At 45.9% G+C, this 27,850-nt stretch overlaps 1 protein-coding gene across 4 annotated transcripts in view; it reads right to left on the bottom strand.

The window, feature by feature from the left end:
- The window catches only part of CAPRIN1 (cell cycle associated protein 1), an 81,278-nt gene that overhangs the window by 40,703 nt on the left and 12,725 nt on the right, over window positions 1-27,850 (bottom strand). For all 4 annotated transcript variants that reach the window (XM_074997479.1, XM_074997478.1, XM_074997476.1 and 1 more), the window contains exons 3-6: window positions 15,647-15,709; window positions 12,321-12,407; window positions 8,905-9,143; window positions 8,700-8,782 (exon numbers count right to left, since the gene is read on the bottom strand). In XM_074997479.1, the coding sequence (XP_074853580.1) occupies window positions 8,700-8,782; window positions 8,905-9,143; window positions 12,321-12,407; window positions 15,647-15,709 (472 nt within the window). The remainder of the gene's footprint in view (window positions 1-8,699; window positions 8,783-8,904; window positions 9,144-12,320; window positions 12,408-15,646; window positions 15,710-27,850) is intronic.

The raw sequence follows: 27,850 nt of genomic DNA, 5'->3' as shown, positions 1-27,850 counted from the left end.
CGAAAGCGAGTCTCTGGTAGATACACCCTTGCTGTAACAGAATTTATGCGTGCCCCTATGAACTCTATGTCCTGTGTGGGGTCTATCTTTGATTTTGCCAGATTGATAACCAGGCCGAGCGAAGAGAACGTGCCTGCTGTGACGCGTATCATGCGTAGTACCTCCCCCTTCGAGGCCCCTTTGAGTAAGCAGTCGTCCAGATACGGGAATATAAATACCCCGTCTGTGCAGGTAGGCTGACACCACTGCCAAGGTCTTGGTGAAGACTCTGGGGGCCGAGGAGAGGCCAAACGGTAGGACCGTGTATTGAAAACATTCTTTGCCTACCATGAACCGGAGGAATCGCCGGTGAGCCGGATGGATAGTTATGTGAAAATACGCTTCTTGTAAGTCGAGGGCTGCGAACCAATCTCCATCATCCAGTGCCGTAAGGATGGCGGCGATTGTGATCATCCGAAAGCGTTACTTGCGCAGGTACCGGTTGAGGCCTCGAAGATCTAAGATGGGCCTCCAGCCTCCTGTCTTTTTCTCCATGAGGAAGTACCTCGAGTAGAACCCTTTTCCTTGCAGTTGCTCCGGCACTCTTTCCACTGCCCCTATGAGCATGAGATGGTCTACCTCCTGCTTGAGCCTCGCTACATGGGAGGCCTCCTGGAGGTGGGGTCTGGGTGGAGGTCGTGGCGGTGGGAGCGACTGGAAGGGGATGGCGTACCCCGTGGCTATGATCTCCAGCACCCATTTGTCTGTGGTGATCCTTTGCCACTGGTCGTAAAATGGTCGGAGACGATGGTGGAATAGCCGCTTCGGATGACTTTGTGCGATGGTAGTGATGGTACAGCCCTGGATCTGTGTGTCAAACTTGTGGCCGTTGGCCCTGCCCCGAGGACGCATGGCTCTGTTGGGAACGTCGCCTGGGAGTTCTGTACTGCTGGTGCTGTTGATGTCGCCGTTGCTCGTAACCCCTGTGGTACTGGGGACGCTGTTGCTGGTACTGGTACCGTCTTTGTTGAGGGTAGTACTTTTTCTTTCTGTATGGAGGGGTGTAAATCCCCAGGGTCCTAAGTGTGGCTCTTGAATCTTTACTGGAATGAAGGACCGAGTCAGTTGATTCAGCAAACAGCTTCTGCGAGTCGAAGGGAAGATCGACTATCTTTGCCTGCAGATCCCTCGGTATACCCGAAGTCTGGAGCCAGGACTCCCTTCGCATCACCACTGCCGTAGCTGTGGAGCGTGCTGCTGCGTCCGCAACATCCAGGGCGATCTGAACTCCCGTCCTCGAGGCCGCGTAGCCTTCTTGCACAATGGCCTTGAGCACCGGTTTCTTGTCCTCTGGAAGCGAGTCCATGAGGGAGGTTAACCTAGTGTAGTTGTCGAAATTATGGTTCGCTAAATGCGCTGCGTAATTTGCCATTCGCAACAGTAGAGTGGAGGAGGAGTAGACCTTTCTGCCGAACACCTCTAGCTTCTTGGCATCTTTGTCTGTTCCCCGTCTTGAATTGAGATGTCTTTGATCTTTGTTGCGACGACTCCACCACCAAGGAATTTGGTTGTGGGTGGCTGAACAGGAACTCCATGCCCTTCGCCGGCACGAAGTATTTCTTATCCGCTCTCTTGTGGACAGGCGGAATAGTCGCAGGGGTCTGCCATATCATAGTGGCGGACTCCAAGATTGCTTCATCAAGCGGTATTGCTATTTTGGAGGAGGCCGGAGGTCTCAGATTTTTGAGGAGCTTATGGTGTTTCTCTTGCACCTCTGCTGTCTGGATGCCTTGCGTGAAGGCCACCCTCTTAAACAGCTCTTGAAACTGTTTGAGATCGTCCGGAGGATGGACGTCCCCCGGGGCCATAGCCTCGTCCGGGGAAGAGCGCGAGGAACGACTAGGGTATGCCTCTCTGGACCCTTCCGGTTTCTGCTGGTGATGGTACATCCTCTCGCTGGAAGCTTGCAAGGGAAAATCTCGGGGTTCCATAACCAGTTCCCCCTGAGATACTTGAGTCTCTGTCCCCGTTCGCGATTGCCCTCGGGGATACGGGACCGTCTGTGGGGATCTTTCCCTGGTAGATAGCCGGTGGTGTCTATGCCCCGCGTGATAGCGGTGACCATGGCAGCATGGGCACTGTTCTTGGGAAGGTGACCTAGACCACTCCCTTGGTGCATACCCTCTGAATCTGGGGGAGCGAGATCGTCGAGAGATCTGGGACACTGGAGAGAGCGACTTGTGATAGTATTCCAGCGACTCAAACCCCAGGAAGGGTGAAGGTGGTCCCAGCCAGGGCGAGGCTGGTTGTAAAAATGGAGATGGGGGCTCCGGGTAGGCTAGGGGGGACCCCTGCCTTCTGGTTGGAGTCTGCAGCATAAGCGGAGGGCTGAGAGAAAGCGACTCTGCAGTCCTGTCTGGAGAGGGGCTGCGGTGCCTTGTTTTGTGCGCAGCCTTCCCCCTCCCTTGAGGAGGTAGCTCCGCCCCCTGACGTGTAGGGGATCTCGGCCCCGTCCGCGCCGTGCTCGGCACGCTCAAGGGCGGTGTCCTCCGATGCCTGCAGGCTGCGTGCCTGCGCGCTCTGCACCGCCGGTTCCCCGGGGGTCGGTGCCGCCGGTACCAGCACTTGTTTAGCTGCCGCCCTGCCTGCGGTGAGGGGCGGCTGTTTGGTTATCGGAGGCTGAGCCGCCTCCACGTGGCTCTCCGTGCCGCCGCCGATCAGCTGTTGCTGCGGCTGGGGCCTGTGTGCTCCTCCCGTCCCGCTCGCTGTTGCTGCTGGCAGGGATCGGGCTGGGGAGGCTTTCCTCCGTTTTTGCGCTGATGGGGTGAGGGAGGCAGCTTTCCTTTTATGGGACCCGGAGGGTCCCTCCTGCTGCGGCCGCTCCGGCACGTCTGGCTGGAGGGCCTTGTCGAAGAGCAGCATTTCAAGCCTCATCTCCCTGTCCTTCCTTGCTCTGGCTGTTAATTTTGCACAGAAGGAGCATTTCTGCATGACATGGGACTCCCCCAGGCACCTTATGCAGAGACTGTGCCCATCAGACGCTAGCATTGCCTCTCGGCAGGACTCACATTTCTTGAATCCTGAAGAGGACATTGTTGGTGAGTCTTTCAGTTGTTAATGGGTACTTAGCACCTTCTCTGTGCTGTTTTTCCCCCTTTCCGATAGCCTGCCGCGGCAGGAGGGCTAATGGCCCTAGGCTCCTGGCCTCCGGTGTTCCGCTTGTTACTAGGACTGGACTGAACGCCGTCCTGCTTGTTGTTATTTTCAAAAAAAAAAAAACTGGCTAACTTGCAGTAGCCTAAGAACTTGAAAACTTTAAAGAAAAAACAGTTAAAACCATTGAATACGCTAACTTGGCCGTAGCCTAGTCGGATTCCGTCTGCAGCCGACGGCGGTTAAGAGCAACTGGCGGGGACTGGATCACGCACGTGGCCAGAAGCGCGCAAGGGAGCGGCGCACACCGGCGCATGCGCGGTCCGGCAGAAACTGCTTGGAAGATCCGATCTGCGGCGCCGGGCGAGCCCAACACACCTAATGTGGAGCACCCACGGGGACAATCGAAGAAGAACACCAGTTACAGAAACAGGTAAACTGTCTTTTTTTCTTCGTCCAGTGATTGCTCATGTCCTTTCAACATAGCTGACTGCAAGGACCACCTTGCAGCCTTACCAATGTCCAGGATAGGAACAATAGGAAGGAAGGCTACTGAAGAGACTTGTGCTCTGGTCGAGTAAATCTCAACAAGCAGGGGCAGTTGGGCACCTGCCTGCTGATAACCTCCTCCATTGGACATGCTCCTCAAATTAGAAATATTTTGTATGGAAACTAGGAGTCCCTTCATTCTTTCAGCATAGGTGACAAAGAGATGAGGCAACTTATCGAACAGCTTTGTTCTTTCAATGAAAAAAAAACGAGAGTCCTGCAGATGTCCAGGGTATGCAGGGGTCTCTCCTCACTTGTTACATGGCGCTTTTGGGAGAAGACTGGGAGGAAGATATCCATGTGAAAGTCAGATCAGTTTAAGTCAGAAGGGAGAGTGTGGCCACAGCTGCACCTAGTGTTTAAAGACAACTTCATAAGGGACTCTGGTGTCAAGGTGCACAACTTGGAGACCCTCCAAGCTGTGCAAGAGGAAGCACGGGGCCATGGTCTTGAAGGGCAGTCTTGTAAGTCTGAGAAGGACCAGGTTAAGGTCCCACTGAGGAACAAGCACTGTATTTGTCTTGAATCGGTGGGTGAAAAGCTGAGATCACTGCTAAGTGCACTCTGATGGTTGCCTGTGCCAAGCCCTCCTCCTTCAAGCGGAGAAGATTAAAACAAGGACACTCTGGATAGATACCTACATAGTGGTAAGAACTTGATACCCAGACCATCCACATACACACAGTGTCCACATAGCTACACACACCTGGTGAACAGCTTCCAGCTTTTCAACAGCACCTGCTGAAATGCATCTGAGCGAGACAGTTCCTCCATATTCAAACATGGAGTAGCCATACTGTAAGGTGGAGTGATGATAGGCCTGAGTGGAGAAGGTGGCCATGATCCTGAGAGGAGGTCCGGGCAGAGCAGAAGGAGCCGGGGTGTGGTACACCATGAGGATCATCTGGGTAGCATACCAATGCTAACGTGGCTGCGCTGGTGCAACGAGAATGACGTTAACTCTGTCCTGTTCGACTTTCACCAGAACCTTGGTGATGAGTTGAACTGGAGGAAATGTGTAGAACAGACCACCTGACAACAGGATAAGGCAGGCATTCAACAGAAGCTCCCACCCACTCAGCATCTAGAACAGAAGTTGCAGTACTTTCCATTTTGCACTGTGGCAGAGATCTAACCTGAGGATACCCCATTTCAGGAGGAGCACACAGTGACTTGCAGATGGAGAACCCACTTGTGGAGAGAGAACACCCTGCTCTGCTGACCAGTGAAGAAACTCCCCACCCCCAGGAGGTGATGTGCCTCCAGTTGAATGCCATGCTGGCTGCAGAAGACTGGGAGGCAGATGGGCCTCCTGACAGAGCATGCTGGACTGAGCCCCCTAGTCCCCAATTAACACAGAACATCATGGCCATATTGTCTGGAAATATCCAGACTGCTCTGTCTGCTAGAGAAGGAGAAAGACTGCACATGCTCTGTTGATTGCCCACAGCTACTTTACATTTATGTGCAAAGACACTTTCTGCACAGACCAAACACATGGGTCCAGAGATCAACGAGACAGACATCCCAGCCCAGGTCCGACATATTTGATACCAGTTCAGTGGCACGGAGAAGGGCCCAGAATGGCAGCCCTGCCAGGATATTCTCAGGGCTCGTCCACCAGGCAAGAGAGTTAAGGACTGGGGCTAGACCCATCATCACCCTTTCGAGAGGATGTCTGGAAGTTGTATATACCTATGTGAGCCACTGCTGAAGGGGGGCCACACGTGAAGCCTCACATACGTGACCACGTAAGCAGACACTGACATGTGCCTAAGCAACTGAAGACCTATCCTGGCCGTAGTGGTTGGTGAAGTGCTCATCTGAGCTATGGTGCCTGTGAGGGCACGGAACCTGTCCGTAAGGAAGAAAGCCCTTGCCAGGGTTGAAGTAGGAGTATTATGCCTATGCGTTCTATGCACTGTAGTGGTATAAACAGATTCTTCTGCATTTACCAACAAACCCAGGCAATGACAAAGGTGGGGAAAAAAATGCACATCCCTGTGGACCCTGGAGCTGGAGTTTCTGTTGATGATAGGCAGCCACCACTGACATTGGTAAATACCCAATAGGCCATGGCTAGGCGGAGCAGGAAAACCATAAACTGATGGTGGCTTATCCCCACCACACACTGCAGCCCTCAAAAACTGCAAAATAGAAACATACATTCATTTTGAGTACGAAGGTGGTTGTCCTAATCTCCCAGGACCAGGAAGGGGATGGAGAAGGCCAAGGAAACCAGATAGAACTTAGTAGCAGTTTAGTCCATGCAAGTCCAGAATGGGTTGGAGCCCCCTTTTGGGTTTGGGGATTAAAAAGTATTGGCAATAAAAACCTTAGTTCTGTCAGCAACACAGAACCTCTTCCATCACCCCAATATAAAGCAACTCCTCAAATTCTTGTAGTAGTGTCTTGTGAGAAGGGATCCTGAGAAGATACAGAGACAGAAGGTGGGAATAGCTAGAGCATATAGATCTACTGCTCTGTTTTGAGGACCCAGTGGTCTGTAGTTATAGAGCACCAGACAGGGGAAAAAAGTGCACACAGATGGAAAAGAGCACAGAAGAAGGGGCTTGGGAGCTGAAATGTATCCTCCTCAATTATACCCTCAAAAAGGGTGCTCCGAGGTCACATTAGGATGTGGGGGAAGACAGGTTGTGTTGAAGAGTGAGGCTTAGATTGCATCTTCTTAAATCCCTTTTACTTGCTCAGCCCCAAGTCCTGATGGGGTTGAGAAGGCTGAGGAGGCAGAGTGTGGTACTTACTGGCCTCAGAACATATAGCCTGAGTGCATGGAGGATAGCATGGGAGTCCTTCAAGCCACCAACTTAGTATGTACCCCACAAACACATCTGCCCCATTGAAAGGAAGATCGGGGGGTGTGGTGTGGGGAGACTGCTGTGGCTTAGAAAAAAGGCTGGAACAGACAAGATGCTCTCCACAGAGACAGCTGAAGCCACTGAATGAGCTGTCACATCTGAGGTTGCCTGGAGTGCCACCCGAGCAACCGTCACTCCCTCCTCTGTCAGGGCCCAATACTCCTTCTTCAAGTCCTCTGGAAGAGAACTTGAACTTCGTGTTAGCTTGCCACAGGCTTAACTTGTAGCGGGCTATGGGGGCTTGGTGAGTCACCACCCAGAGCGGGAGGATGAACAAGTTTTATGCTTAAATAAATCCAGTCTCTCTGAACCTTTATTTTTCGGGGTTGCCCCGGGCTGGCACCACCTCTTGCAGTGGTTTACTGACTTCCACCACCAGGGAGCTACAGGCTGGGTGGGAATAAATGTATCTGTGCCCCTCTCCCAGCACAAAAACATTTGCATTCTGCCCACTACGAGATTGGGGGGGGGGGGGGGAGGGAAGAGGATGTCTGCCACAGGGTTGTAGCAATTTAACCCATCCTGGCTGAAGCTGTTTGTTCCAGCACCACCCTCTTTTTTGGTATCTTCAGACTCCTTAACTTTCTCTGTCTTGAGACTTATACTGGTGGCTAGCCTCTTAAGGAATTCCTGGTGGGCCCAAGCAGTGTTCAGGGGGTCACCGGAGGAAACCCCACAATGGCTTTATCCAGAGGAGGAAGAGACCTGCACCAGGGAACTTTCTTGGGACCAGAGGAGACTGTGCCTCTACCTCCTATTCCACCTATGATATGAGAGCCTTTGAAGCATCTGATGCTGGAGACCATTTAGCAGAAGCAGACAGCGGTGCCATCAACATACCGCCTACTGAGCACCGTACCTGGGAAACTGACCAGCCATGAGCCCATTAGAAAAGCCTATGAGCCCACCTGTACTTGTAGCACAGGTGTTACACAAGACGCTTGAGTCAGTCTCACTGAGGCCTGACCTGAGGTAATGCCGACAGAGCATGCAGTGCCAGGGAGGCAGGAAAAAGGGCGAGGACAAGCAGAAACATTAAAGGTCATTTTCTGGCAAGAGTCAGTTGCTAGGGGACCTGCAGTGCAGATGTTGGTGGCTAGACTGCCAGCTTGTAGTCGGCTTGAGAACCATTGCAGCATTGGTGCCAAGCAGCCTAAGAATGATACTACAAAGAGAGCAGGACCAACAACTCCTGTGCTTCTCAGAGGCACTGCAAGGAGTCAAGCCAGGGCATGGTACCACACCAGGCACCTGTCCATTGAATGACACTCAGACTACAAAGAATACCAGTCCCAAGAGGTATGTGCCTCAGGAAAACTGCCCTGATGTCCCAAGGAGCCCTATCTGACGTCTTCTGTGACCTTACACCATGTTGGGGACTGCTCTGAAGGAGCACAAGACAGCCGCTGCACCACATCAGTAGAGTCCACCAGCACTGATGTCATGGGCCTACCCTTCTCAGGAGATTTCTCCTCCACTCCATCTGGGCTGCGCATTGATGTGCTGGTACTTGCTGCCAAGTCTGCGTGTTTGCGCACCAGAGATAATCAGATTCCTTCCGAAGATCCTTGAGACAAAATGTCCCTCTCCTTTTCAGTACAAGGCTTGAAAAACTTACATATGTGACACATGTCTTCCTCTCCTAAGCAGCGCAGTTACAGTGCGGGGGGTTTCCCTCTGGCATGGGCCAACTGCAAATGTGATACCACTTGAAGACTGGAGAATGAGACATGCCACAACCAGAGACTAATTCCCTATGGGACCTACACTAACCACTTAGAACACTAAACTAACAGTGGAAACAATTTACAGGGAAAACAGAGTTTAATTTGCAACAGCTAATGTTGAGACAAACAGGTTCCAGCAGCACGAAGGAACTGAGGGGGGTCAGAGGCACACTACACAGCACAGCATGTGCTTGCCATTCGGGGGGGTGGGGGGGTGTCCCTGAGCAAGCTCCCCAACACATACCGCTAAGGAAAAATCATCTGGCACTGGTACATGTGGCAAGCACAAACACCACCACATTGAATGGACATGAGCAATCATTAAAAGACTATAACTTTTATGTACATATTTAGTATATTTTCTTTCTTGAAGTCAATGTCTTGCTTCAAACACAATACAGCACATACTTACAAGTAGTTCCACAAACAGGCTTATCCTTCCCTTCCAGTAAGTCCCACAGGTGAATGGATGCTTGCTCGTACTGCTCATTCAACCTTCAATAAAAATATTAATTGAAGGAAAACATTACTGAACAAGTCTCATAGTTTACATGCTCCAGATAACTGAGGTAAATTAATTGATCACTATTACATCATAGCAATTACTTAACAATTACCTCATATTCATGTCTCGTTCAGGATCAACTAGCTTGTAAAACTCATCTAGCATTGTCAATTCCTCCTCTGTCAGTACCGGGACACCACTTGATCCTTGTTTCAGGTCATTGCGCACTTCATCATCCCCTAATTTGTCCAAAATAAACTGCAGCTCAAGTACAGTCTTTAAACGTTTCTGCTCAGCTTCTTCTCGCATCAGCTGCTCTCGGCGAGCTGTCTTCTTTATTGTTTTCTGAATCTGCTCACAAGGAAAGCCAAATGTTACATTACTTAAGATTAGCCATGTTTACTACAGAATTTAACTACAACTCAAAATTATCTATAAAACTAACTTTTACAATCTGACCATGAATGTTGTATTTTGTTTCTATATAGCAGCAAAAGACTGAGGAGCATGAGCTGCAAGTGACTCTTTAATATGTCGCTTGCAGCTCTTTGAAAAAAAATAGTATTAAAATACTGTAATATAAATATTAACCAACCAGGATGCTTTTAATATGTTGTTAACCAAATGTAGCTGATAAATAACACTGTCATTTTTCCTGTAGGAATTTTTATATTACAGTAAACCCTCAACATACGTGGCTTTAAGCTGCGCGTAACTCGCTTTAATGCGAGTTAAGCACAACTTGAAGCTGCTCTGTGGCTGTCAACCTGACAGTGGGGCCGCTGGGGAAAGGCAGGAGAAGGCTTTTAGCCTGCCTAGCTGCCCACAGCTGTGGGCAGCTAGGCAAGCTACAAGCCCCTTCTCCCTGTCAGGCTGACAGCCATGTGGCTGGGGGAAGGCAGGGAGAAGCAGGCAGGAAACTTGGTCAGTTTCCCCAGTCCCACAAGGGAGGTGGAGCTGGGAACCAACAGGCATACTGGTTCCCAGCTGCCCTGCACTGGTAGGAACTGGGAAACTGAGCAGCCATGAGCCGGTCAGTTTCCCCGCTCCCACAAACAGCAGGGAGCTGGGAATCAAGGGGCATCCTGGCTCCCGCTCCCCTCCACTTGCAGAGCCAACTGACCAGGGCAGCAGCAATTCCTGATCTCTTCCCCACCCGCCGCCACCTGCACAAAAATTTAAGTTATGCAGGGGTTGTAGGAACGCAACCCCCACATAACTCACGGGTTTACTGTACACACATGCATTTATTACCCATCATAGTGTTTCAACATCAATATATACTGCTATGGTAAATTAATCTGTGAATTCCCAAAACTGCGGCTCGGCTCTTTTGGGTAATGTTGATCACTACTTTGTCATCTCAGTCACTGAGATCTGAGCATTACTGTTATTAAGCTACTGTCTCTAATCATAATATAATCATCTCAAAGCTTTTGCCAAGTAAGGTGTTTTCATATGTTGTGATAATACAAATCAAACCCCTCTAATCCGGAACACTCTTGTCTGCCAACATCTGTAATCCAGCATGATTTTAGTTAGCCGGATGACCACTTATCATGGGTGTGGCCCAGTTTCCCTTGGTCCCATAAAGTTTGTTTACAGCCTCCAGTCCTAGCTCTCAGTATTCTGTGCTGTGGTTTAGCTGTGATTTGTCACCTTCACATAACCAGTGGCCTGTGCTCCTCTCTGCCATGATGGAGTCTCCACATAAAATTACTGGGAAATAAAATGTGAAGAATTTTGAAATCTTGTGCATAGGATTTTCTTGCTTCCCCACACAGAATTCCTTCACAAGTAGCAATATGGCTGAAGAGGCTTAGTACACTTTGCTATGGCTGAGGCAGCAGGCAGAAAAATAAAAGGCATTTTGGAGGACTGGAAATTTCCATACAAATAGAAATTCCAATAAAATTAAAATTCTACAATACATGAAAACAAATATGAATAGTTTATCATTGTTCATTAGAATATTATTCTAACTTTAAAATTTGAACAAAGAATCTTCACTTTAGTCATATCCAGTTAACATTTTCCTTTACAGCAGCCCGCATCTTATCTGATTTGATAACCTTCCTGTATGGTTATGAGCTCAATGTACAGTTAGCAATAGGCTTCTATCTCAGGCCCAATTAATGCTAGAGAGAGACTATAGGAGGATATCATGCAATTACGGCCGTGTCTACACGTGCCCCAAACTTCGAAATGGCCACGCAAATGGCCATTTCGAAGTTTACTAATGAAGCGCTGAAATGCATATTCAGCGCTTCGTTAGCATGCGGGCGGCAGCGGCGCTTCGAACTTTGTTTTAATTAAATTTCGGTTACCGTCCTAATACCTGATTCCCAATAAGGGGAATTCGAAGTAGGCGGGGTCCTTTCAAAAAGAAGCCCCGTCTGGACGAGACGCGCGGCGGCAATCCGCGTCAATTTCGAAGCGCCGCTGCCGCCCGCATGCTAACAAAGCGCTGAATATGCATTTCAGCGCTTCATTAGTAAACTTCAAAATGGCCATTTGCGTGGCCATTTCGAAGTTTGGGGCACGTGTAGACACGGCCTACATTGCCCTAACTTTAAGTGTCTGGACTATAGTGGTGCTCCCACTGATGTCAGTTGTCCCCTATATCAGCTTAAGTCCACCTCTGAGAGGTGCAGCGCTTAGGTCAACATAGTTAGAGCAACACAGTATTCATGGCGGTCCACAGCCTAACAGACCAATCCTGGTGCTGACAGCTGTGGGTGTTGGCCCTGGGACAGGAGTACCCCAGCTGCCAGCACTATACGATGCAGTAATTACTACGGTGGCTGTTTATCAACTTAACTCAGGCCAATTTTTCTGAGGGATGGACTGTAACTTCTTATGGCATAGTTATAGCCTTGTACAGATACAAAATATGTATCTGAATCCACAAAAGTGAGCTGCATATATCCAGATCTGTACCTAAGACTACCCATGAATTTATAGAGTTCTATCCTGCCATAGGGAGTCTGCAATATAAATATTAAAAATCCTCAGCCTTTGAAAATAAGTCTAAATATATCTGTGGCATCCCTCCTGCTACCGTTTTAATTTTTTGTTTTATGGGAATTTTATTTTTTCTGAAGTGGTGGATTACTGTTGCATACCACTCATGTTATATGACCAGCACATCGTGAGGAATTTCATTATTTTTGTCACATTTTGTCAAGTGCTCTAAAGGCCTTAGAATTCAAAGAAGAAATTATTTTCCATGTACTTTTTATGTGGTTAAGTGCTACAGAAAAATCTTTTAAACAGATACCTTTTGAGAGCTTCATCTTCCAACAGGAAGCCACTCTGCTGCGACAGACTCAGATAAGTTTAAATGTATCCTTATTTTAGGCGTTTAACATGTTGCAGTTTAAGAAATTCAATATACAAAATACAACGTGCATTAAGTTCTCTTCACATAAAGTCATTCAATATCACTATTTGTACATAACAGTATAAAAACTTTAGTTTTTCTTATTTCAAATGCTAGCCTGCATTGGATTTTCCATTTTTACTTACATCTTGACTCAGAGCCATGAAACTTCTCTGCAGTTCTTTAGCAAATTCTAGGTTATTTGTGACTTCCTGGTACTTAGACACTGCATCCTTGGGGGGAAAAAAAGTAAAGCGACACTTACTATAAACAAAGCAAGAGATATGCACTTCCAAGGGATAAATTTCTGCATACAGTGCTATCTTGCTCTATAACGATGTCTGGCATTTTTAAACAGCAATAGGACTACTAACAATGAGAGGTTAGGGTTTGATACGTCAGGCTTCAAATATAGTGAATAGAAGAGACATGAAAATGTGTGAAGTGTTCAGGACTTAGCTTTCTGGAATGAAGGAGCCACAGCAAGAGTGCTGTTTTAGTATTAACACTATTTTCGTCAAACTAGCTCAAGTCTCACGAAAATGAAAAGCAACGCCTCGAAAGTCATATGCAAAACAAAATACTCTGAAGACTAAGAGAGGTCAAGAGTGACCTACAATTAATTCTGTCTACAAAAAGGATTTAGAAAGCAGGGCGGATAGAATGCTGTCTTCCATAATAAACATAAATGTTATATATAACTTTGTTTTAATTAAATTTCGGTTACCGTCCTAATACTGCTTGATATGAATAATGAGCAAACTTATCTTGTAAGTAACTCACCATATACACCTACCACTTAACAAGAATCTGACAATATAAGGCTATACAGTTAGTCACTTAAATATATATAGTTTCAGTGTACCTTTCTAGGTAGAAAAACGATGCATCAAATCTAGTGTAAAGGCTCTATTTAAGCTGTAAATCAGTACTTTTAAATGGTTATGTTAATTAACAAGGATGCACCTTTCTGTAGAAAACAAATGAAGCATAAACTGAAAAGGGGATGAAAACTGATGACTTTAAATAAGGGCACTTGCTGATTTAAGCCCAACCTGCTGCAGAGGTGCTTCGGGGGGGGGGGGGGGGGGGGAAGAGAAGATAAAAGACCCAACCAAACAACCTCTTCCCCCACCCACCCCCACCCCTAGACTTCCCACTTTTCTGCCTCTTTAGGCACTGTGATCATGATGGTGCCCAGGCAATATAAAAATTCACTAATAATAGTAACTCCCTGGATGAAAAAACATAGTTAATACTAAAAACAAAACATGTCTCAATTTTTTCTTAAATATCCAGTGCACTTAAGGTATTTTATCTGACTAAAGAAAATAAATGTAAAATGCTGTTTTATGTATTGTTAGTTTCAATTACATCCAACTGCAATCTGACAACTCCCAAATAAAAATTCATCTGTCTAACTACAAATGGCAAACAAGATTAAAAAACAGATGGTTTCCTGCTTGCTTATTTAAATCATGATTTAAAAAATTTAAAGCAACACATTCTGGTAGAAAAATTCCCTTCCCAAGAGATTTTAAACATTTGCCCATATTTTATATTCTCATATTCCATCATCCCTCCACCAAAACCAGATCAGACTCCTGCAAAACGCTGAAGTTCTAACACAAAAGTTTGGGGAAAAATATTAAACAGCTGAAAATGGAAAAGGAGAGGATGAGTTGCCATTTATTTTCTATTCCCTTGCTTTTCATCTTGTTTTAGGCATATTACTTATAGTTAGCTTAACCAAATGACAGTGTTTGTGTAATTAGGGTCCCAGTTTTTGTTTGTTTGAAGTGTTTTTAGCTTTTTCCCCCTACCAAGTAAGTGTTTTTGAAGATCACCACCCCTCAAGTGACTCCGAAGTCCCACTGAAAACCAAACCTGGATATTCAGTGAATTAATGGCACCTTTCACAGGATCTTTACGAATGTACTCACTACACTGTTAAATACCATATTTTTCATGAAATTCTCTCACTTCCCCAAAAGCTCCACTCCTGATTAAGGACAGCAACCAAGCTCTACAAATTTCTGAACAAAAAGCATTACTAGCGGAAAGATTTTTCCCCAAAAGTAAATACTTTCAGGTTTTCTTTTTAAATAGAAAATATTTTAAGTACTCAAAAAATTCAGCCACTAGGGTTTAGTCCTTGGTTACTTAATGAAAACCTATGACAATGTGAAGACAACCAATGTGGTCCAAAACGTGGTTAGCCCACATGGCTGCAAGAGAACAACTGCCCCAGTGAGCTGTCTACCCCACTTTTCCCCCCCCATCAAGTTTCAAAAACACCAGGATTTTTGACAAAGCAACAAGATACTTATGAAAATCCTGCTTTACAAGATTATTCAGCTAGGTCAGCAGCTCTGGTTCAGATCCAGGTCTTAATCAGAGCAGCAATTGTTATGTGGAAGACCTGTTCTTTAACGAAGTTCTCCTTCTTTTGTAAAAGATCTTAATGCAACAAATCGTCCTTGATTAACAATCTCATGCACACCATGTTAGCCCTCAATTTCAGAGAGAGCATTAATGAGGTATAAAACAAAGGTAGGGTGTTCCAACCCCCTTTTAAAACATATGAGGTAGCTTTCTCAAATTATAAAGAATGAGAATAGCAAATGTAAATATTTTCCCTCAGCAAGCTGTAGTATAAAGATTCCATTATAGCCAATGTCAATTTACTTCACTTTGTTAATTAGCCAACTACCCAGAGATACCTAAATTTATTAATGTGCTCAAATTATACAAAATGTTCGTTTAAGACAGAAGGGTCCAAAAAAAATCATGGGCATCACATTTTTAACTGATAACAGATTTTCTTAAACCTCCCCCAAAAATTCAAGATTAATTTTGAGATTTTGTGCTGAACTTTTGGTCATTATACTGTTTTTCATGTAAGTGGCTTAATACCTCTTTTAGGTGTGAAACAGAAGATAAAAATTTGATTATGACACCTCCACAGAAATTTCTAACAGTATTATTGAAGCTTGTGACCTTTCACAACAGCACACTAACAACTGTGAACCCAAATAAAACAAACACCAAATATATTCCTTGTACAGGTTGAACCTCTCTCTAATCTGGAACTCACTCATTCGGCAACATCTGTAATCTATCATGATTTTAGTTATCTGGACAATCGCTTATGTGTGTGGCCAAGTCTCCTGTGTTCCCATAAAGTTTGTTTCCAGCTATCAGTCCTGGATCTCAGCGTTCTGTGATGTTATTTACCTGTAATTTACCCCAAAAGTCTTTTAAGAGCCCAGTCATCAGTACTGGTAACATGCTAGACAAAAATTGACCTCCTGTGGCCAACAAATTTTCTCATTCGGCACTGCTCAGGTCGTGACAGTGGTTCAACCTGTACCTACTTTTCAATCTACTCAGTCTTAAAATTGAGTTCACATTTAAAAATCAAAACATTAACAGCCTGCTGAAAGACACGTGTACAATTTGCAGTTTTTACCAGTTGATCTTGATTAAGGCGTTCTCCCTTGTTCATTCGATCCTGGTAATCATCAAGTTTGCCCTGGTGAGGAAAAAGATGCTTTTATGTTTTGTTTTCCATAAGTCATAAAATGTTAAGTACAGTTATGTTAGCGTTCTCCAGTACTAGTCACAACACTTAGTTTATATAAAATTATACTGTAACAAGGTGAAAATTGACATGATTATGAACCTCATACGCAAATATCTGCTCATTTCACATTTAAAAATACAGTTACAAGGCGGAAGTATTTTAATCCCATTTATTGTTGTTATAATGCACATCTTAGTGACCTTTCTTACAACCACCCAAAAGTTATTTTGCATCAGCACTGAAGGTGATCTCCAAAGAAGCCAAATAGGTTTGAGCACACTTGCTTAGGTTCATGGCGCATAAAGACAAAATAAAGCTTTTCTCATAACTACTTAAAGGCTACCTGCTCTTGGAGATGCTAAACAAGAATCAGAAAAAAAAATCAGAGAAACAGCTCAATTACCAATGAAGCAATACCTAATCGTGTAGGGGGAGAGAGCTGTTGTTTTATTTATTTATGATGGTTAAGTCTTTATTTTTACTAACACATTTTGCTAATATTTAACGGAAAAACCTTTGAGCATTCAACACCTACACCCCTCCAGTTATGGGCTGAGAAACTGCCAAGCCATATGACACTGTATGAAGTCTTCCAGCAAAACCAGGAAGGATCAGACCAGTCTTAACTTTCCTCATATTTAACATAGGATAATCTATATATTGAAAGCAAAAAGGGCGCACACACATTACATAACATTTATCCTGCAATAGAATATAATGTCAGAGACTAAAAGAATGTATGCTGTGGTACACAGACTCCTGAACAAAATAACGTTCCACCAAGACTGCTCCTATAGAACTTGGGAGGTTTTTGAGTTTGAAGGGTTGTCAGCTGGCCCCTGAGGAGAAACAAGCCAGGATCACTGAGGGAACTAGAGAATAAGAAGTCTTGTGGCACCTTATAGACTAACAGGTATTTTGGAGCATGAGCTTTCGTGGGCAAAGACCCACATGGGGGTGGTTTCAGAGGGGTATTTAAAGAATGGGGTCCCAGAAAAAGGGAGGGCCAGAGCTGACAAGGTCTATTCTGCAAGGTGGAAATGGCCCATTATCAATAGTAGGTATTAAAAGAGGAAAAAACAAGTCAGATCAGACAAGGGGATGTGAGCCATTGTGTGAGTCTAATGGGGAGATCTTAACACCCAGGGCAGAGAAGCTGCCTTTGTAAGCTGCAAGCCACTCCCTGTCTCTGTTTAATCCTTGGTTAATGGAGTCAAATATGCAAATAAATTGCAGCTCAGAGATCTCTCTCCATTTGATTTTTGAAATTTCTTTGTTTCAGGACTGCCACCCTTAAATCTGCTACTAAGTGTCCAGGTAGAATGAAGTGTTCCCCCACAGGCTTCTGTACATTGCTGTTCCTGTTGTCTGATTTAAGTCCATTTATTCTTTTACAGAGAGACTGTCCAGTTTGGCCAATGTAAATTGCAATGGGGCATTGCTGGCACAAGATGGTATATATTAGATTAGTATTTGTGCAGGTAAATGAGCGCCTGATGGTATGGTTGATGTTTGGTCCTATGACAATGTCACTGGTGTAAATATGTGAGCAGAGTTGACAGCAAGGACTGTTGCAAGGGCTGGTTCCAGGCCTAGAGCCACTGGTTTGTGTTTTGGAGTGGCTGGTGATGATTTGTTTAAGGTTGGCTACAGACAGGCCTTGCAAGGAAAACAAGAGACCACCACTGATCAACCACTACAAAAACTTGTTGTTCTCGAAGCTACAGACTAACACGGCTACCTCTCTGGTATTTGTCACCATGAGGGGACTAGCTTACTATCAGGAAGAGAAGCATTACCAGACTCTTAAAAGATGAGGCTTCTGCAAGTAACCAGCTGGTCTTATAAAAGCTATTGTTTCATTTATGTTATGCTTATTCTAGTTAAATAAAAGTTCAATGGTGTTTTCAAATTCTGAAATCAGAGTCTGACTATCAATTGGTGGAGTTTTGAAGTGACCCGCAGGGCTCCTAAAACAAAGCTGTGAAAAGTGTTCAAGATCATCAGATAAGATCCTTAATGTGGAGGAATTAGTCGTGATGTAAGTTCCCTATAACCTGCACATGAGCGTGTCTAGTGCTGTATGGAAGCTCCAGGATATCTGCCCAGCAACCTGCCACAATGAATCAAGAGAGCCAACCCTCCACCAGCCCCAGTCGAGCCCAGCCTCCAATCTGCCGCAGCTGAGAGGAAGGTGGCCAAATACTGGCCCAAACTTGCCACCACTAGGACTGTCCTCCCCCAGCTTCAGCATTGCCACAGCACAGAGAGTCACCTCTCTTCTGCCCCAGCCCTGGCACTGCTGCAAGGAGAGAGGGGAGCTGGTGGGAGTCCTCTCCTCCTGGTACTCACACAGCAGCCTCTTTCACCCCAATCCCTCAACCTGCCCACCCCACAACCCATACCATTAGCCAAAGCCCTTATACCCATTCCCCAACCCTCATACCTTTGCATCCCAATCCTCTTCCCCAGGCCTGAGCCCCACCCACACACAAACTTCTGGTCTCATCCCTACCACATTAATTTTATTATGTGCACACATACCAACGTGATGTCACACATGACCTCCTTAATTGTGCACATAAAATTTGTGCCATAATAAGGGAAGCAAAAATTAGGGGAAACACTGATCCAGACTGCACAGTGCAACTCGAGAGTATACCAGTGTGCTCCAAAATGCAGCCTTGACATAATTTTGAGCTACCCATATGGCAACCAGAGACAAAAAGTGCACACTGAAACCCCAGCCAAATACCCTACATTGGGAGCGGAGATAGCACAGGATCTTCAGAGCCAATCTGCTTATAGTATGAGCACAGACGGAGTTGATGTCCTTGTCTATTTGTCTTTAAACTTGGGTTCTTTAAATAATCTGACAATTATATTTTTCACTTGGCAATACTTTTTTTAAAATAAGTTTTCAGATTTTTAAGGAAGTTTCTTTCCTCCATTTCCTCCTCTCAGACCAAAAGCATTCCCCTGAATCCTCTCTGGGCACATGAACTTAGTGGTCACCAGCTCACTAAACCCAGGACTGGTCTGCACCAAAATAACAACATTAAACTGACAAGACAGCCGCATATGTTGCATGCAGTGTAGCTGTAGCTGTGTCAGCATCAGTATGTTAATAATCCACACGAAAGATTCTGTATTTAACTATCTGAAATGGGAATTCTAGTCCATAACATGAGAAAACAGGAAGTAAAACTTAACAGTAACATCTACTTCCTGAGCAAATACAAGAATCAAAACATGATTCTTTGTAACCAGGTAACTAGGGCCCCACCAAATTCACAGCTGAAAAAAAATGTTTCACTGGGCATGAAATCTGGTCTCCCCCATGAAATCCAGCTATTATGAGGAGGGACACGTCTGGGGGCACCACACCTGGGAACTCCTAATGTGTGCCAGGCTCTAGCTTTCACAGGGGAGACAGGGGCAAGAATCTTTCTAGCAGCCATGGAACGCTCTCAGTGGTGAGTCTGACTTAGTCCTGGGGAGCACCCCGTGCAGGCGAAAAGGAAGTCCCATCTCTCACTAGACTGGCACCTCCCCACTCCAGGCCAGTGTTGCCTATAAGCTGTGCACCTGTGCATTCAGGAGAAATTCAAATGCCGCCCAGCTGTTAGCAGAGGGCCCAAAGATAGGTTTTTGTGCTTCTATTGGTAGTGCATCGTCATTCATATCTCAGTGCACATAAAATAATTTATTCTGCACATAGATGGAAAAAATTAAATGGAATATTACTCCAGGCCTCAACACTCCTGACTCAAAAGGAACACTGAGTTGCCTATGTATGTTAGGGGTTAGTCAGAGCACCCGACTACAGTCAGTCAACCCACTCATAGGCTATGTCTACACATGCCACAAAATTCTGAGGAAGAGGGGGATCCCCGAAGGCCTTGCATCCGCACGTGTACTTTGGAGTCTGAAAGAGCTTCTTCCAGACTCAGAATCGCTTGGCCATATGCTAATAAAACACAGGAAATGTACATCTGAGCCTCACTAGCATCTTCCAGAAGAAGTGGCATGTGCAGACATAGCCATGAAGTTGACCTTGCTCCCTCAAAGGAGTGAAGGCTGTGTAATATAGGGTGTCACTTCTGCGCAGCTGTGGGTGATAGTGCTGCTTTTAGAACTGGGCATTGGCTACCCTCTGTGATCTGAAGTCAATACTGCCACCAGCAGCAATACAGAAATAAAAAGGTGGCAATACTACGAGGCTAACCGTCCCCACACCCCCAAAATCTTTTTGGGCCCCTGGATACTCCATGGTTACAAACACTTTGAAATTCTGATTTAAATATCTTAAACGACTGAATTTACAATTTTAAAAATACTATGACTGTGAAATTGACCAAAATGGATTCTGAATTTGGTAGGACCCCATCTATAACCCTGTGACTATTACACAGAATTACAGGTGCTGAACAGCTCCACAAAAAGACATCAAAGAAACAAAGGAACCACTTACTTCACACCCTGAGTATTCCAGAAGGGACCACATAAAGAAGAAGTCACAGCTCTCACTCAGTGGAGGAAAAACAAAATAAAACAGGAAATCTTGCAGAAAAAAATGCAAAAACAGCTAAAGAAATACAGCGACAGTCATCCAATACAAGAGGAACCAAATCCACCACCCACAGACCACCACCACCAGGGGAAACCATGGTATCACTACTCAAACAGTCACTACACTCATCCTAATATCAATTAATAAAGACTAACTTTCACTGGACCTGAATCACCTGTGCTTTAAGAAACTGAACTTCTGCATCCCCACAGAACAAGATACTACCCTAACACCTAGAGAACAAGAAGAATTCTTACAGTGACTTCATCTAAGAATTCTTTCACAACAATGACACCACCACTCACAATTTCCAAGGTCACCATCAACATTTGGGAAAAAATCCAAAACTGCTGACTGTACACCACAGAACACATGAAACCATACTATCGCTGCACTGACTGCATCAGGAAAAAATGGACTGAAATCTTTAACCAACATCACATCCATTGCTCTAATCTGCCCGCCATACAGTCCCTAAAAATCTAACCATTCAATATAGGTAACAAACCAGAACACTAATACTACAACTATTTACCTCTTGTACCCCACATGGAGCATAGGTCATCTACAAGTCTCCTCCACTCTGTCTTGGGACAAAACTTCTAGCTGGCACCAGGAGTACCCCAGTTGTTGTCCTTCAACCTCAGCAGACCTTCTCCACGTTGTCTGAGGTCTTCCTCTTTTGTGTTTTCCTTGCAGGTTCCATGCGAGAGCTTGATGGTCTATGCTGGATGATGGTGTTCTGAGAGAGCATGACCTCACCATCCCCACTTTCTTCTCTTGATTTAAATGTCAATTGGTTCTTGTCCTGCTCTATTCCAAAACTCACTTGTGATGGTCTTGTCATTTGAGGCAAAGGATGTACCTCAATCGTCTGTTTATGAATGTTCGTAGCTTGTGATCTGAAGACTTTTTAGTACGCCAGGTCTCAGATCAATATTAAAGCACATTCCTCGCATTTGTGTTGAAGATATGCAATGTGTTGAAGATCTGCAGTTTCGTCTGCGCAGATATTATTTGAGAACTCCACACGGGACAGAGTCTTGAATGCAGCTGTTGCTTTCCCTGTCCTGGAATTTATAACCTTATCTGTTCTTCCATCTATGCCCATTAATACTCAAGTAGATAAACATCTCCACATCTTCCAGGTCATCCCCTCCCACCCAGTGTGACGGTGGTGTTGTTGGCCTGGTTGATTCTCATTGTCTTGGTCTCTCCCTTGTTAATGCTCAGTCCAGTCACTGAGGCAGTTTTGTCTAGTGCTGTGATCTTTTCTTTCATATTGGTGTGAAAGGAGGGCAACATCATCAGCAAAATTAATGTCCTCCAGCTGTTTGAAAAGTGTCCAATGAATGCCTTGTTGATGGCCATCTATTGTCCTGTTCCTAATCCAGTTCTTTGTGATCAATAAAAGGAAAGGTGACAACCAGAACACACAAGCACCATTACAGTCCATCCTCAATCATGACGGCTATGTTAACATCAGACAACTCATCAACACAGCCTACCATAAAGAACTCAAAACATGACCCACCCTGCAATTTATGCAGGAACATAGGCAGATCATCAAATTCTTCCTCAAACCACTCAAATAAAAATCTACAAGCTCTTCTCCACGAACCCCAAGCACCTCTTACAAGCTTCCCAAAATATATAAACAAGTGAACCTAAGCAGATCTATCATGCCCAGCTCATGTCACTCTTACCAAGTATCCAACTCATAGAAATCACCCTCAAAACATTCACTTAAAATACCACCACATTCTTCTAGGGCACATTTGACTTCCTCCACAAGATGTACACTCTCTCTGAAAATACCACCTTTACCACCATGGAAGTTACCTCCTCATGCATCTGTGTCCTTCAGAGTAACAGCATAGCTGCCTGCCTCAAATATTTACAAGACAGTGGACAACCCTCAGAGAGACACTCCAAATACACTGCCAAACTCAAAACATTTCATCTTCACATAGTTAGGGTAGGTCTACAGTGTACAATTTTTTCAAAAACAGACATTATTTCAAAAATAACTACGCTAGTGTCTGCACAACAAAATAAATTTGAAATAGCAGGCTGACTTATTTCAAAATGGGTCAACCTAATTTTACAAGAAATAGGTACAGTTAACACTGGGGAAAAAAGTCGATTTTGAAATAAGCAATAGTATACCCAACAGCTATTTCTAAATGAGCTCTGTGCATGCAGACAATGTATTCCAAAATAGCTAAGTGCTATTTTGGCCGTGTCTACACTAGCCAAAAACTTCAAAAATGACCATTTCAAAGTTTACTAATGCAGCGCTGAAATACATATTCAGCACCTCATTAGCATACGGGTGGCCGCGGCACTTCAAAATTGACATGGCTCACTGCCGTGCGGCTCGTCCACACAGGGCTCCTTTTCGAAAGGACCCCGGCTACTTCGAAGTCCCCTTATTCTTATCTGCTCCTGGGAATAAGGGAACTTCGAAGTAGCTGGGGTCCTTTCGAAAAAGAGCCTCATCTGGACGAATCATGTGGTGGCGAGCCGCGTCAATTTCGAAGTGCAGCGGCCGCCCACATGCTAATGAGGTGCTGAATATGTATTTCAGCGCTGCATTAGTAAACTTCAAAATGACTATTTGCATGGCAATTTCAAAGTTTTTGGCTAGTGTAGACATAGCCTTTGAAGTGCATTTTTGTGTGTAGCAGCATTATTTCAAAATAAGCTATCTTAGAATAATTTATTTCAGAGTAAGACTGCCTGGTACACATGGCCTTCGACAGTTGTCCCAAGATGATTTTAGATACCTACAACAGTAAGGCTGCATCTCCACAAGCATGTTCTTTCATAATAGCATCCACACACAAAATGCATTCTTTGGAAAGTAAATTTCAAAAGAATGTGGCACTCCTTTCAAAATTGCTCTTCCATTCCCACTTCAGGAAGAGCCTCTTCTTTTGAAAGAAGGCGTGTGTAGATGCTCTGCGGACCGCTCCTTCAAAAGAGCGGTCCTCTATGGTGCCGGCTAGCTGACGTCAGGAGACGCCCCGCCAGCAAAAGTGGAGCCCTGCAGTTGGCGCATCCAGCTGCATTTAAAGATACAGGGACTCAGAAACCCTCTGGCTGGAAGCTGTGTGCGCGCTGGCTGCAGGAACCTCAGAAGCCTCCAGCAGCACGCTCACCTGAAGATACCAGAGCCCAGTGATGCACCCCACAGCCGGCGCTCCTTCCTCATCTGGATGTTCTGGAGCCATCGCTCATCATCCCGCTCAAGCAACACCACCAGCACTGGATGGCAGGGGAATAGGGCATGGACAATGCCTCATGGCGAGAGGCTGCAGGACCGTGATGGGAGGGGTCAGTTGCCAGTTGAGGTAGAGGATGGTAAGGATGATCATGGCAAGCAGTCTAATCTGGTCATCAGTGGTGTCCCTGTTGGGGAGCTGAAGGGGATCCACGGGGGTCTGCGGGATTCTGGCTTAGCTCCAGGCATTGGGTCTGCAGTGCTATGTCTTGTAAAGCAGCCCTTGACATGGGTGAGGTGACATGTTTGGGAGGGGAACTTTAAGGGAGCAGCTGGTTGCGGGACCCAGAAAGGCTTGTCTGCCACACAACCCCGTCTGCAACACTTCCTGGTTCATTCTTTCAAAAGGACAGATCAGAAGATCGATCCGCTTTTGAGTGTATGCATGCTCTTTCAAAATCTGATGTTTTGAGAGATGACTTCTGGACTACACAGCCTGATTTTCGTTATAAATCTGTTTGCAATTATGGATATGGATTCAATGTTTTAATCTACATTATCATCGATACCAACCACCATAAAATTCTGAAGACATTAAAGCAGTGAAAGCAGCTGAAAGGTAAATCCTGGGCTGGGGGGGGGGAGGGGGGGCAGTTGGGGAAGGTTAAGCCTGATGGTGGGTTGGGGCTGTGGGAGGGTGAGCTAAGCCTGGGGTGGATTAGAGCTGCAGGGGGGGCAAGGGGTGGAGTTGAGCACGGGTGGTGAGCTGGGCTCAGAGCAGTGGAGAGCTGAGCCGGAACCAGAGTCAGCGGGGGAGGAGGGTCGCACTGGAGCCACGCAGGACAGGCAGCTTGCGAGCTGGCGGGGGTCACGCTGAAGCCATGCAGGGCAGGCAGTAGCGCTGAAGCCATGCAGGGCAGTCGCATTGGAGCCATGTGGGGTGGGGGAGGGCGGGCAGCTTGTGAGCTGGCAGGGGTGTGTGTGTGTTGCACTGGAGCCATGCTGGGCGGACAGACAGCTTGTGAGCTGGAGCGGGGGTGGGGGAGGGAAGAGGAGAGGAGAGGAGTCACACCGGAGCCGCACAGGGCAGACAGGCTGCTTGTGAGCCAGCAGGGAGGATTGCCCCGGAGCCGGGCGGGGTGGACAGGCAGCTTGTGAGGCATCGGGTGGGGCGGGGGGGAAGACAGGGAGAGTCACAAGGGGCAGACGGCAACTTGTGAGCTGGTGGGGGGGGGGGGGGGTGTCGCGCCAGAGCCGCAAGGGGTGGATGGGCAGCTTGTGAGCTGGCAGGGGGGTTGCTCTGAGCTGCGCAGGGCAGGGGAAGGGCAGCTTGAACCAGAGCCACTTGCAGGTGGTTTAAATGGGGTGGGGTGTGTGTGTCCAGGGTCAGAAGCATAAGAATGGGGTCATGCACTCTGAGTTTGCATACTCCGAGACCTTACTGTACAACATACTGTGAAAGATACTGCCTTGAACAACCAAAATTAAAATTAAAAAAAATGTTAAACAAACCAGGAATATCCTTATAGCCATAATACCAAAGAGACCACCATAATATTCACCTCTCTTTTGGATAACCACTGCAAAGTCACAAAAACTGTAGTCTATTCTGAAGAGCAGAGGTTTTTTTAGTTTTACTCACCAGGCACTTCCTTGGAAAATTGGGAGGTCACATATCTTGAGAATAAAAGACTATTATACTGCACAAAACTATTTTTAGTCACTTGAATTCAGGTTTTGCTCATGTGTACCTAAATATATTTCTGAGAAGTTAGTTCCGAAAGGACAAAAGTTTTCAGTGACTGTTTCCCTACTTATATGATACAGATAGATTAAGAAGTACTGAGAGTATGGAGGTCATAACTTTATCTATGTCACTCCCTGCCAAAACAACCCACTGTACTGAAAACTCTACAATTTAGAACAGTAGACAAAAAAGTTGCCTTTCTCCCACTTTTCCAGAAAAACTAGTTCAACATTAGCTCTGACATAAAAAATTAATTCTCCACGTGAGGATTTCCTGAACTTCTAATAATACAATGCTGCCTACCCAAGTGTTTGATTTGGGTGACAGCTAACAATCACAGCACTATAGTCAAATACAAACCACCACAATTAGATACGGTAGGTGAGCCGATTACCAACAGACAGATTGGAAGACATGCTGATGAGTACTAAACTATATCCAAAAGAGCAGTAGCCAAGTAAAGCAAAGTATGTCTTTTACTCCTAAAAACCTACTGCTGTATAATGAGGTTAGTAGAAGCTTCAGAGTTGAACCCTCTTAAGCAGAGCACTGAGCACATTAGATAGAGTTAGCCTAGTCAGCCAACACATGGCACAAGGTTTATCCACTGAAAATAAAGGTCTGCTGTGAGACACCAGTTAAATTTGGTAATCTAGCCATCTTGCAAAAAAGTTTTAATTATTAGAAGCTAAGGTTTTATACAGGCCTCTTCATCAACACAAACCGGAAGAAAATTATTCCTGTTTCCTGCTATTTTCTCCCAAAGATTCCAACATTTACTATGCTGAGGTGAAGGCAAAAGAAGGCAGCTTTACCCTCTGCAATGCAGCGGAAGAGCACTAACCAAATGCACATAATCACAATAGGATTCTAAAATGGAGGAGTAAGTGTTCCTTCTTTGTAGTTTAAAGCACAATAAAGAAAGTCACCTACTGTGTTAGGCTGAGAGCTCCAAGAAAGATAAAAATATTAGCTAACAGGGTAAATCAGGATCACATTATATATCTCCAAGAAGCACTGTAAAACAACAGTAAGAATTTTTTGCTTAGTCTGACTATAGGTCCCTAGCAAATGAAATGTTTTACTGATTTTTTTCTGTACAATCTGATCCTCTAAGATTACAAGAGCAAAAACAGTAGAAAATTTTAAGATATAAATTGGTGATCTAGCAAATGGATCACAGGACACAGTCAGCAGATCCCAGTTTTAGTCTCCAGTTCACTATCAACTCCTCAAGGTGATCCTGTGAGCTACAATATGAAACTTGGGTGATCTAAGGACTATCCTCAACAATGTGCCAAAGCATGGATGGTCGGGACCATATATAAAATGTATTTTCTGGAAATAAAATGGAAGTGAATGCAAATTCCCTGAGACTATGTCTAGATTCAAAGGTTTTGTCAACAAAACCCACAGAGCATCCAGATTGCCAAGTGCATTCCCCTGACAGTAACACAATAGAATGCAGCACTTATGTCAACAGCCGTAGCCTGCTTACCCTGACGAAGAACACCACTATCAGAGAACTGTTGACAAATCACCAGTCTGGACATTCTGGGGGGCCCTCTGTCAACAGAAAAGGCCTCTATGGCACCATGCAGGTGCCCTAGCAAACTCCCTGTCTGCAGCAAGCAGCACTCTATGGTTCCTACCTCTGGCCATTCTCAAAGCCACAAGGAGACTAGGAAACCTCATGGCAGAAAGCCGAGAGCACAGGAGCACCAGAGTAACAGGCTGCCTTCATGGCTGCACCTCTTCCAACAACTGTGGACGTGGCAGAGCAGCAGGGAGCCCATGATTCACCCCCCACCCCCAGTCCCTCAACAGACCAGCCAGAGGGGTCCCAGGAGCCATGCTGGGGGAGCAAGAGGAAGGTCCCCTCTTGTACTGTCCAGGACCTTCTGGACCTGTGGGGGAGTTGAGGAGACTGTCCAAGTCTCCAAGGACAGGCAGCAAAACACTCCGATTTACACCAGGACAGCCTGTCCAAACGGGTGCCAGAACATCCCCATCCATTAGCCCTGGGGGTGTTGGTAGATACTCATGGTGGAGGGGCATGGCTGGCTTCTGGCGCTGCTTTTCAGGAATGACTCACTGGCTTTCCTTGTCTTCCTTACAGTTGGACCTATACCATCCAAGGACCAAGCCATCTGTACCTCACTGCCAGGCTAAGCCTGTAGCCGGATGGGCTGTTGGAAGACCTACCAGGACCTCCAGCAGGCCCACAATGCCACCCTGTGGACCAAGACACGGATCATGGGCTGACATGAAGTGGCAGTCGTGGGCCTGGAGCCAACTTACATCCTGCTTTGACGCCATCACCAGCACCTGACGGAACACGATGACCCAGCTGCCCGCCACCCCTCCCTCAGCGAGTCCTGGAACTGCTGCGATGGTCAATGGCCAGGGCCACCCTTCCTGCCCGGCTTGAGGCAGCCAAAGGTGCACTCAGCCTGCATCCTGGCCTGGCTGAGGCAGGGGGTTAAACAGTTCCTGGCTGGTGTCTGGTTTCATGAGCCAAGGCATGAGGAGTAGAACGTGTCC

This window comes from Carettochelys insculpta, chromosome 6 (genome assembly GCF_033958435.1).
Source record: "Carettochelys insculpta isolate YL-2023 chromosome 6, ASM3395843v1, whole genome shotgun sequence".
NCBI lineage: Eukaryota > Metazoa > Chordata > Testudines > Carettochelyidae > Carettochelys > Carettochelys insculpta.
This window is presented reverse-complemented; position numbering and strand designations above follow the sequence as displayed.